The sequence below is a fragment of the Octopus sinensis genome, linkage group LG3 (genome assembly GCF_006345805.1).
Source record: "Octopus sinensis linkage group LG3, ASM634580v1, whole genome shotgun sequence".
NCBI lineage: Eukaryota > Metazoa > Mollusca > Cephalopoda > Octopoda > Octopodidae > Octopus > Octopus sinensis.
In genome coordinates this window covers 135,858,451-135,871,689 of record NC_042999.1, presented here as the reverse complement: position 1 = coordinate 135,871,689, position 13,239 = coordinate 135,858,451, and the positions used below count along the sequence as shown (strand labels likewise).

Genomic DNA, 13,239 nt, shown 5'->3' with positions numbered 1-13,239 from the left:
ATCACTGTAGAACTCTTGATTGATGGTTGGGCACTGGGGGATGAATTCTTGATGCACAATACCATGGATGTCAGAAAAAATGATGAGCATGCTCTTGATTGGGCTGTGGCTCTGTTGTACCTTCTTTGGTCATGGAGACGAAGGCCCTTCCATTGTGATGACTGCTGCTTCATCGCAGGGTCATACCTGTTGACCCAACCGGGTGATGACCCATGACAAGAAGGATGGGTCATCAGTAGCACCCTGACGGAGATTTTGATGGACTTTGATGTGATGTCCTTTCTGTTTGGTGGTCAGCAGGTAGAGTACAAACTTGGCAGAGACATGTCGCATGTTCAATTCAGATGTTAGGATTGCCTGCATGGACCGATATGGTAGACCAACAACATCAGTAATGTCATTGATTGTCCTCCAACGATCCTCAGGCACAAGCTGAGGAATTTTCTCCACATTTCCTGTGGTGATGATCAGGGCAGGTCTTTCAGATCACTCATCATCTTCCAGGGACATTTTTCCGCTTTTGAAGTGCTTGCGTCACTTGAAACATTGCATACAACCCATTGCCTTCTTGGCATAAGCTTGCCAAAGCATGTGGTTCGTAAGCAAGCTGCTTACCACACAGCCATTCCTACGCCTAAAAAAAAAAGAGTATCCAGATTGTCACTTGGGTATTTACTCACAAAACCAAGTGCACTAATTATTATTGGTATAAATGTAAATTTATAATTTGTATATAGAAGCTGAAGGTTTCAAAGCAGTTGTCCATAATTAGCTTCTTTCTCATTGAGAAAGGACAGCCAACTGCTATGACAGTACATACTTTTTCTTGTCTACTCCAAACAACAATATCCAGCCTGTGATGTTTGTGTATATATTCAATAACAAAGGGATGGATTCCCTATATTTATTCCAGGACAGTCTTTTTAACAACTAGTATTGTGAATTGTTTTTGGAACAACATCATGTCACATAGAAAGGCAGTACCTTGATGACATCATTGGGCAGCTGCTAATCACCTGTGTGATGTCTTCTACAGTAACATGATATAATCTACATTTTCAGTTACATCTTGCTGTTCCAAAGGATTCGCTATTTCTTTTGTTTATTAGGTATTTCATAGCAATCTCCAGTTCTTGGATTGCAAAGATAGGCAGGCAGGCAGGCAAGAGAGGTAGGTAGGTAAACCAAGATAAATACTTAAGAAATGATCCTTAAAATCAGAGAGAGAGAGTGTGAAGGGAGAGAGAGAAAGAAAGACATATTGTTTATTTGAAAGAAGAGATGCATAAACTCACAATAAAGTAGATTGTGTATATAGATGGTAGAAAATGCTATAGAATGACGTGTTGGCTTCATGTTCCTGGTTTGAATTTCTATGTTGTAATTTCAATACATATACATCAGTAGCATCTTTAAAAAAATGGCATGAACATCACAACACTCATTTTCCTTTACCTACAAAATTTTTAGGCTTCTCATCTGTCTGGAGAGAGCACCAAGAAGCCATTCCAGTGTATTTTATCAGAGACGTCATGACTTTGCATCAAAAATCCTAAAAAGAGCTGTAATTTTTTTGCTTTCTTTTTGCTTTCACAATTCAGAAGAATAACAATATTTCATATACGAAAATAATTTGAAGAAATTCCTAAATATATTTACAAAACTTTATTTCTCTAAGAAAAATTATCCAAATATAATTCAATTTTACTGCATTCAATATTTCCTTTGAAATAAAAATACAAATACCATGTCTAACCCTGAAAATACACAACACCCACCCTCACTCCACCATCACTGCCAACTCCAGCATTATTACTAACAATAGTAGCAGCACCAAAACAGCAAGTAGTACCACCAACATCAATATCATGAGGAGTATCACATATGTGGTTGGACTGTCTAACTTCACTTAAAAGTTATAAATACTATTCTACTCCTTACTCTGAAAAACTTCCATCACACAAATATTGGTTATTGAGGCAGCTATTTTAACAGCAAGATTCTAAATGAAGTCAGTTCTAGAACAGTGAAATTCTATTAACTGAAGAATATCATCATGTATATTTGGAATAATACAAATTCTGTTTATTTCCAATAACAATGGCGATTTTTTTTTTTTTTTTCCATTTGTATTTTTGTATAGAATCTTTCTACCATTATTTTATTAAGGATTCTTTCTGATATCAGCTGCTGTAATTTAATACCATCTTCCTCTCTCTCTCTCTCTCTCTCTCTCTATATATATATATATATATATATATATATATATATATTAAGCTGCATATTTTTTCTTATAGTTTGTATTCAACATTTATTTGACTCAAACATTGCATAGATTTCTTCTGAGAAAACTGAACAGATGTTATAGGAAGAAGAAAAACAATATCACCAATAGCAATAACAATGGTAATAGCATTAACAACAAAATAATAATTATTATTATTATGATTATTATTATGATGATTATTGTTGTTATTATTATTATTATTGTTGTTGTTGTTACTATTATTATTATTATTATTATTATTATTATTATTATTATTATTATTATTATTATTATATTATTATTATTATTATTATTATTATTATTATTAATAATAATAATAATAATAATAATATTCTGCTGAGATCAACTTTGCCTTTCACCCTTTTGGAGTCAATAAATTAAGTACTAGTGAAACACTGGGATTGATGTAATTGACAAGTCCCCTCCCCACAAATTTCAGGCCTTGTGCATTTAATAGAAAGGATTATTATTATTATTAATGAATATTCCTATGCTAATGGCTAAGAATCAGGTGGGAGGCAGACTTGACCCATTCATTGCCTCATCATGCTCTCTTTGTGGTGAATAAGGTCAAAGAACCTGAGTTCTATTCTAACCCAACTTACTGTTGAGGTTGACTCACACAGCTTTTGTCTCTTCCCAGGCACTCACAGCCAGTAAGGATTTAAGCTTGAAGTTGTCCTTCCTCAAATGTGGCTCTCTTCCAAGGCTACCAAGCCCTGACTGCTTGCACAGTTATACCACTTGTGTAACTGTGGACACAGTACAGCCTTCTCCTAAGACACACTTTAATAAAAGTTAAGACACAGGCATGGCTGTGTGGTAAGATTGCTTCCCAACCACATGGTTCCAGGTTCAGTCCCACTGCATGGCACCTTGGGCAAGTGCCTTCTACTATAGCCTTTAAGCCAACAAAAGCCTTACAAGTGGATTTGGTAGACAGAAACTAGAAGAAGCCCACCATATACCTGTGTGTGTATGTCCCCCACCACTACTGCTTGACAACCAGTGTTAGTGTGTTTACATCACTGTAACTTAGTGGTTTAGCAAAAGAGACTGATAGAATAAGTACCAGGCTTTAAAAAATAAGTACTGGAGTCAAGTTGTTTGACTAAAAGATTCTTCAAGGCAGTGCCCCAGCATGGCCACAGACAAATGACTGGAACAAGGAAAAGATAAAAAGTAAAATGTTCCATTCCCCTTGGTCTGTCAGCATGCCAAACACTAACCCAGAATTTCTAAGTCCTCACACTGTAGCTAAATAGTGTGAGGACTATTGATGGATGAACCCAATATAGGGTTCATCCATCCTGTTAAGTGATATTGTTTTTGTGCTGCTGGGTTTCTAAGCAACCCTTTTCACCAAGTAAACATGATGGAGGGATTGGATTAGACACTGATGACCAGACCATGAACAGATTGTGTTGGATTATGTATTACCAGTAACACTCATTAGTGACCTGATGTGAATATTATAATATAATTGTTTCTTATTTAGGCATAAGGCCATTACATTGAACTAGACTGATACCATATTTAATCAACCCCAGAGGGATGAAAGGAGAAGTTGATTTCAATGGCATTTGAAATCAGATTGTAATAACCAGAAGATATGCATCAGATATTTTGTTCAATGCTCAAATGATTCTGCTAATGCACCACCCTTAATAACAGCAAATAATAATGATAATAATAATGTCATGTGCTTTTTATCTAGATATGAGATCACCATGTCTCACACATATGGTTGTGATGCATGTGCCTGGTGTACCCTTATCAGATGGGTAGTTATGATGGGTAATATTGGGCTTCATATATTTGTACCCCAGTGTCACTTTCATGGCATGCATTGCTCTCTCACTCAATAATAATAATAATCCTTTCTACTAAAAATACAAGACCTGAAATTTTGCAGGTGGGGACTAGTCAATTACATTGACTCCAGTATTTCACTGGTCTTATTTTATCAACCTTGAAAGGATGAAAAGCAAACTCAACCTTGGCGGAATTTGAACTCCAAATAAAATGCTGTGAAGCAATTTGTCTAGCATGCCAGCCCACAGCCCTAATAATAATAATAACAACAACAATACATCCCTAGCATTAGAACCTGAAAAAAGGGGAGTAATAATAATTATATCATCATCATCAAAAAACTGAGAAATTGTTGTTAGTGTTACTTGTGCACACATACATATACAGGTCAGCCATGATCACGCAGAACTGTAATTAAAGTAATTCCTGCCATAACCATCTCATCTTTTTTTTACTTTTCATCTAGGACATCATTATTTAATGCATCCCTTCTTATATTTTTAAGATAGTAGGTTGAGATTTGAAAGAAATTTACTGTTGAGCAACTACATAGAGACCCATCATTAGCTTAGCATATACCAAACCCAACGTATGTCAATAATCTGGCAATGATAATATGGGACATGACTGTCCAGGCAGTGAAGGAGATTGAGATGAACTGTCCAGATCACAGAAATGAAGAACTTTTGTTCTCTGATAGAAATCTTCATCCGATCTAAAGTATATATCACCTGGAAATCAGTAGCAATAGTTTTTTACAGCTTCTTTTCCATGCTGACATGTGTTAGACCTTTTCTTTTTCAGACAGTATTTTACTACAATATACCTTTCAGTTTGAGAACACTTTTAACTCTTTAGCTTTCAGATTTCTCTGTTAAATATAATGCTTATTTATTTGCATTGTTTTAAATTAATCATGCATTATCTCAAAGCTTCAAGATTTCAATGATATGATTGTTTATTTTTAGAATGACATTGCAGGTTAAGTGGGAGAGGTCAGATCTGGCCAGTTTTAACATAAAACAGGTGAACTATTTGAGCCCTATATAGCTGGTTTAAATGCTAAGGGATTAATCTTACAACACATAAGGATGCAACAGGCCTATTCTAAAACCAGGATACACATGGAAAAAGTTGTAAAACTAATAAAGTACAAGGATCTTGAAACTGAAATGAGCAGGATGAAGGTAAAAACAGTTCCAATAATAATTGGAACACTGGGTATGATACAAAAATATGTAAACCATAGCAGGGCTCACAACTTTATATACAGTTCAAAAATACAGTGCCACTATACAGTTCATATCTTATACAAGACATTCTTATTTCAATAACATAACTCACATAGTACATGTTCTGCAAGAAGAATTTTTGTATGCAACATCATATATTCAATAAAGTTGACAGGCTAGATAAAAATGAGGCCATTGGCTAATTTGGCTTGTGGGCCATAGTTTGCCGACGTGTGGTTAGCTACAGATGCAGGCATGGCTGTGTGGTTAAGAGGCTTGCTTTACAACCATGTGGTTTGGGGTTATCCCACCAAATGGCATACTGGGCAAGTATCTCCTCCTATAACCCCAAGCCAACCAAAGCCTTTTGAGTGAATTTGATAGATGGAAACTATGTGGAAGATTGTCATTTATGTGTGTATATATGTATGTTTATCCTCCACCATGACTTAACAACCAGTGTTGGTTTGTTTGCATCCCAATAAAATAACAGTTCCAGCAATGAGGTTGAAAGAATAAATACTTACACTTTCAAAGATAAGTACTAGGGTCAATTTGTTCAGTTAAACTCTTCAAGGCCCCAGCATGGCTGCAGTACAGTAACGGAAACAAGTAAAAGGTAAACAATAAAAGATAATCGGCCAATAGATAAAATTATGGTCTAATATATCAAAATATTAATAAATATGTATATTTACTGTCTAATGTAAAATTATGGTCTGAAATCTGTTATGTCTAACTCTCCCTTTATTTTTTCCATTTCAGATCTTTCAGTACAGACCCAGTGATGGCCTACAAATCTAACTGAATTCCTACACTGCTGCTTTATCTCTTTCTAACTGAAGCTTGTTAGAAACAATAGACATATCTTCTTTGCTTACTCTTTTTTTCTACCTACATGTTTTGCTTGCTTGTGAACTGAAGTAATAAGGTTTTTTAAAATGCCATTGTTTGATCAATTTTGAAGCAGATACGAAAACAGGAGAACATCAAAATATTTTTCTTGATCTTCTTTACCTATGTACTGAAGAAGGAAAAAATAAGTTTCCCCTTAGCTGGAAGTCTTCTATTCACATTACAGTTAGGTAAAGCAAAGAAAACAATTGTATTTGTCTGACCAAAAGAATACGATATCAAAGCTTAACGTTTCTTCAATGAAATTTCTTTCTTGCTTTATTTATGAATATTTTGCTGTTTTACAAAATTTTCCATTACTTGTGCACACATACCTACAAATCTCTCTCTCTCCTTCTCTCTCTCTCTCTCTCTCTTTATCACTTTCTCTTCCTCCCTATATGTAAACACACACACAAATACACTTAAAAATGTTTGGTAAAGAAACAGAGAATCAATATTTTGTTGGTTTCAGACACACAACAAACAACAAAATACAGTAAGTATGAAAATTTAAGAAAAAAAAGGAAATATATTATAATGGCAAGCCAAGTACCTAGAAAAGTTGCCAAGAGAATTTTTGGCAGGTAAAATTTCGTTATTCTGTCAAAATTGGTTAATTCATATATTTATTTCTAAATTTTGATTAAAAGGCTTGTCAAATCTGCTTGCTGCTTATTTGAAACATTTCTCACAAGAAAATTGATACCTGAATGATTTAAGTTTATTTTTAATAAATTTTAAAATTTCTGTGATTATTCTCTTTTCTCTCTCTCTCTCTCTCTCTTTCTCATCTATCTGCCTATCTGTCTGTTACAAATACACTCATGTCCACTCAGACACACACAGCTAAATCATTAGATTATTTTTTAAGTTTGAAAAAATTAACTGAAATTTAATATGATCCATACATCTATTTTGATGACATAATGCACCCCCACCCAGTATCATTTCACAAACATTTAATGTATTATCTGTTTTTTAAATATTCTTTCAAAATATTTCTTGTGGAATCTCAAGACAATTTAAACTATGCAGAAAACAAAGATAGCTCACTACTAACATTTTCTTCTGAGCAGGGAACAATTTTATCAAAACTTAGCTGAGAACATTGTTTGTTCTGTTATCCAAAACTAATCCTAGATGTACTATCATTTGCTAAATATAAAAGTTAAAACCAAATAAGGTCAATCATACAAGGTTTATTACAGAAGTTCAGAGTAACCAAATTAAGTTGTATTATTAAATCTAAGAGGATGTGTCAGAAAGTAATGGAAATAAAAATTGCATTGCTTTCTGACTCACTCCCATAGATATAGCAGAAGTATAGTGAAACTTAGCTACTCCTAATGGTGACCATGTTTCTAGTTAGGTTACTTTCTTCTTAGAATCACAGCTCTAGTAATAAGAACTCTATCTTGATTATTTTTTTTATTACTGGATTTTATTAAAATTAGTTTTAGAATAATGCTTTGATTGACCTTAAATTCAAAATTCTGACATTTAATACTCTATTATTTTTTTAATAAACTTCATTTTCATATATTTTTATTCATAAAAGTTTATTCTGTGTATCAATGTATGTCAATAACAATAATAATTAAATCTACAACATCCTTCACTTGTTAAAAAACAGCATATGCAAGCATCCATGTATGATATTTACATATATGTGTGTGTATGTACAGACACACACTCACTAATGAGTATGTACAATAATGTTATACATAATCATTTTTCTATATGTATTTATTATGTGAGTAGAGCCTGGTAATGCTGGAAGCAACAGTTTTTGCCATATCACCAATGAATATCTAGTAGGTACTTGGGTGAGGATCACTTTGAAATACCCAGCTGAGTACAAACCAGATCTCATAATCAGTGGCCTGATGAGAATTTTGGACCATCAGGTTGCAAAACTACTAGAAGCATCTTGTGAGTTTAATCCAAGGTGAAATAAAAATATTATAGTATCAACTAAACCCATTATAAATGTGAAATTGTTCTTTCAAGCATAATCCTTTCAACTCACCTGTACCATGAGATGGGGACATAGAACTATCAGTCATCTGTGTCCCTATCTCAGACCTCCTTTGCTGGTACCAGATAGAAAGATAAACCAGAACATCTGGTACCAGTTCAGCTAGATGGTTATCATAGAAATTAAATCTACCTCAATTGATCCTTAATTACTAAGATAACCATGAACTGGAGGAATAACCAAAACTGATATAAACATACGTTTTTGATCACGAAAATAAACATGATTAGATAACTTTGTTTTAAATAAGTTTCACTAAATTAATTATTTTATTATTGGTATTTTATTATCCTCAGATTTTTATTGATTTTCTTCAATAGAAATTGAGGTATTTTGTTTGGTTTTTTTAACTAACTTTTCAGTAATTTTTCTGCTATCAAAATTATTTATCAAATTTTTTCTGTTGTGTTGCAAAACGTTTTTTTATACTATTTATATTGTACTAATACTAACTACTACTACTACCACTATTACTAATAATAATAATAATAATAATATAATAATAATATAAATAATGGGTTCTTTCCATTTTTAAAATATTCCAATATTATGTTTTTAAATAATTGATAATATATATACTGAAGATGAAAAACTAGTCAATTTCTTTCTGAATTTTTGTTTATTATGTATTCATTCTAAATGCCAAAGTAAAATACATTTGCTTTGAAAAATAATTTAGCTCTGCAATTAGCTTTACTTAAAGAAGAGAGAGGGAAATAACAAAAAATATATTAGTAAAATGCTTTCCTGTTTTCCTTCATTAATATATTTATCAGAACTCCTTTAATGTTATTTCGATCTAATCTGCCATTAATTTATCATTAAAGGTAATCTAATTTAATCTTTGATCTTCTACCTGTTCAATAAACAAGCTTAAATTGTAATGTCATCAAACAGCTCAGTTTAATAAAACTCCAATTCTGCTATTGTAGCCATTTTCTTATTTCCTTTTAGAACTTTCTGAAAAATTCCAGATTACATCATCTTTTGAAACTACATCATTAAGCTGTAATATACCGTTTTAGATTTGTTCCTGCTTCCTGCTGGAACCTATCTTGACTATTTCAGATATTTGTAGAATGACAATTTTTTTTCAGAATATAATCAATACCAAGATGTTTCCTTGAGAAATTATTTCTTTTTTTTCATATACAGTTAAGACTAAAATTACTTACCAAATATCTGAAAACATACATAATCATTAAGCTAGCATCTCATTAAAAATAACTTTAGGATAGCTAAAATGTATCTAGCCTCAGTTCTGTTTTGTTCTTCCCCCCACACACACTTCCTTCTGCATGGCAGCATATATAATTGAAATTCTTTCCTATATTATTCCATCTGTCTTTCATTTTAGCTGTTGGCTATTTGTGTCCAAACAGGTGTATGTTTCTCTCTTACGTCTGTTATAAGAAACAGCAAACAATTAAATCATAATCCCTGCCATTTTCTACTACCTCACCATTGATCTCAGTTTTTTTTTTTTTTTTTCATATTCTAGTATTAGTTAAGTGCATTACCAAAGACACCAACCTCCCTCTTTCATACATGCACACATACTTACACATCTCACACATATACAAATACACACAAATATATATATGTATATGTGTATAAAGACACACACACACACCCATAAACCTATGCACCAATGTACACAGACACACACACGTACACACATATTCATTCACACGCAAACACACATGTACACAGACACACACACATAGTGAGAATGAATAAACATAGAGTGTAAATTTATTGTTATTGTCTGCTTAATAAAAAGAAATTTTATGTTTCTTCCAATTAAAAGACTCCCTGCAGATCTGAAATTGATAAACCTCTGAGGGAGCTAGTACTTTTTTAAACTGCATTAAGTTGTTTTTATTCTTATCATTATCATTGTTGTTGTTGTTGTTGTTATTGCTATTATTAAGGTATTGAGCTGGCAGAACTGTTAGCATGTCAGATAAAATGCTTAGCAGTAATTCTGAGTTCTCAACATTCTGAGTTCAAATTCTCCCAAGATTGATTTTTGCCTTTCAGTGTCAATAAAATAAATACTAGTCAAGTACTGGAGTTGATGTAATCAACTTTCCCTACCCCCTCAATTGCTGGCCTTGTGCCAAAAATTGAAAAGATTATTATTTTTATTACTACTGCTACTCAGTAGTTCTATTTTTACAATTACTTTCTCTGTACAGCTTGAGTATTTGCAGTGTTATGGTTTTCTGTTTTCTGTTGTGTTAATTACTCTTTATAAGATCTGCGTTCTACCTGGTGGTGTTATTTTCTGTATATTGTGTACGTAAGTTTTGGTATTTATCTGTAAGCCTTTTTAACCCTTCCCAGGGCACCTATTATTGTACAAGTTGTCCTATTTTCAGTTCCTACATTCTGGTTACCTTTGTTTCTAGATATTTTGTATTTGGATATTTTCTCCACTTCATTTAGTGGTATTTTTGTCTGCTGGGACTGAAGTTTTGAATAGGAGGCACTTCTTTTCCTGGTAGTCCTTAACAAAACAATATTGGACTGATGAACCTTAATCTCCCTATGTGGAAGGATTGGCATATCACAGAGTATGGTAGCTTTCTATATGTTTATACTGCCTCTTAATAATAATAATAAAACTCAGTAACTGCACTCTTCGAAGCTGAGGACACTAAATAAATAAAGCAACTCCAATACTAAGAACCTATGTCAACCATGCAATGCCAAAATGAATAGAAACAGCCATATCACTTAAAGGCAAGGAGAAGATAATTGAAACCACCCCTATTCCTATAAGAAGAGAAAACCTCTTATGAAATCTTCTTCAAGAGATTCCTTTTCTCCTGTAATACTCTGCTTAGTTCTGCTTTCATTAACAAGTATGCTAACTGAAACATCACATCCAAAGCTGATACAGACAGCATATTCTTACCCTGTAGTTAAGGAAATGGATCTAATACAAATAGAAAAAATCTACTTCAGAGTAAAACTGATGGGACTAGTAAAATACTTAGAAGCTATCAAAGCTACCAAAAAGAAATTGATTTGTGTAATAAGGAAACAAAGAAAATATAAACTTTTATATATAAGGAAACAATAAAGTATTAATTACCAAACCATTACTAAATAAAAAGATTTAGATAAGGACAAAACAATAAAAAAGGTTGTAAGAGCAAAAGACAAACAGAATTTTAAAATATTCTGAAGAAAATATAGCCAAAAAACAATTTATGGTCAACACCTCACAACACTTGACAGAAGAGAAATAAGCCAGAGTGGAAGTCAACAATAGCTCAAAAGTTTTGAGATAAAAACAGAAATTACCTACACACAAATAATTAAGTTAACATAATAATGAAGAAAGATGTTAACATCAAGTCAAGACTATGCAATCAGTACAAGCTAATTGACCACATCATCTGTGGTGACCAGTTCTTGCCAAATCAGAGTATGTTCATTGATACAATCAAGTCAGCAGCTTTGTATACTGTGTAATATGCAAACAATTTGATATGAAAATGGATTAAACATGTTACGTAACAATTTGATCACAAAACTGTCCAAACACAATTATCTAGGACTGGAGCAAAAATGCCTGTACTCTGATAGACATTTTAGTCCCTTCTGACCAAAACATTGTCTGAAAGGAGGGTGAGAAAATGTCACAATACAAGGGGCTTGAAAGTAGGACAAGTGAAAACAATAATAATAGTTGGAGACTAGACATGATAAACAAAAAATGTGAACAGAAACATACAAATGATACCAGGACTCATTGCTTTACACACTGTCTAAAGATAGTCCTACTGGACACAGTTCATAAATTATGCAAGAAACTTTCATTTCAATAACACAACTCAAGCAGGACACAAAATGTACTCTATGCAATCATTACTGAATATAACAATATGGCTCACACATCACAAGATCTACACAATCACCACCCAATAGAATAATGCAAAATACACTCTTACATAATCAAGAGTCAACACTATAATACCAACAAAATAATACAAATCATATTGTACATACTCTACACAACAGACAAAACACTAAGACAACACCAGAAACAACTGTATTAATCCCACAACGAAGAAAGCCTAATGTATTATATAAACACTATTCTATATATCCAGAAGACAATGCTGCACCCACCTCAGGAACATAGCAGTATACCTGAGAGTGCAGCAGAAATTCACATAAAAATGTTGAGATAATAATAATAATAATAATAATAATAAAAATAATAATAATAATATAATAATAATAATATAATAATAATAATAATATAATAATAATAATAATAATATAATAATAATAATAACAACAACAATATTGTTTTAAAATTTTTAATTAGATATCTATGAGAAATGAGAAGTGGTGGTATCATGCCTTTCATAAAGACTAGTGTAGAGGGTACAACTCCAACTGGAAATTCAAACAGATTGATAGGTTCCACTCAGAATTTATCAATACACTATTATAGTATCTACTCCTCTAACAACAACAACAATACAGAAAACAAACAAAAAAAACCCTGATTATACATGTAACACAAAACTAGCTTCCCATTTCCCAAAATGATAATGCTGCAAACATTTTACTAACACAGAATTGCAGCTGATATTGCAGTAAAAATTTACATGAAATTACTGAAAATACATAATAGTAATTTCTTTGGAATGGGAGAAACAAATAATAAAAATAATAATAATAATAATAATAATAACAACAACAATATTGTTTTAAAATTTTTAATTAGATATCTATGAGAAATGAGAAGTGGTGGTATCATGCCTTTCATAAAGACTAGTGTAGAGGGTACAACTCCAACTGGAAATTCAAACAGATTGATAGGTTCCACTCAGAATTTATCAATACACTATTATAGTATCTACTCCTCTAACAACAACAACAATACAGAAAACAAACAAAAAAAACCCTGATTATACATGTAACACAAAACTAGCTTCCCATTT

The 13,239-nt window shown here is 32.4% G+C and overlaps 1 protein-coding gene and 1 long non-coding RNA gene across 7 annotated transcripts in view; one reads left to right on the top strand and one right to left on the bottom strand.

The window, feature by feature from the left end:
• Positions 1-8,518, top strand: part of LOC115209732 (transmembrane protein 245) — a 482,091-nt gene extending 473,573 nt beyond the window's left edge. For all 6 annotated transcript variants that reach the window (XR_004998339.1, XM_036501362.1, XM_036501365.1 and 3 more), the window contains one exon: positions 6,100-8,518. Coding sequence is in view for 5 of the 6 variants with exons in the window: in XM_036501362.1 (XP_036357255.1) it covers positions 6,100-6,142 (43 nt within the window). In the remaining variant the exon portion in view is untranslated. The remainder of the gene's footprint in view (positions 1-6,099) is intronic.
• Positions 8,519-9,380: 862 nt separating this feature from the next.
• LOC118762583 lies at positions 9,381-12,484 on the bottom strand. Its single transcript, XR_004998340.1, has 3 exons — positions 11,813-12,484; positions 11,660-11,662; positions 9,381-9,391 (listed from the first exon to the last, which is right to left on the bottom strand). It is a non-coding gene; the product is annotated as an uncharacterized LOC118762583 (long non-coding RNA).
• Positions 12,485-13,239: the final 755 nt, after the last annotated feature.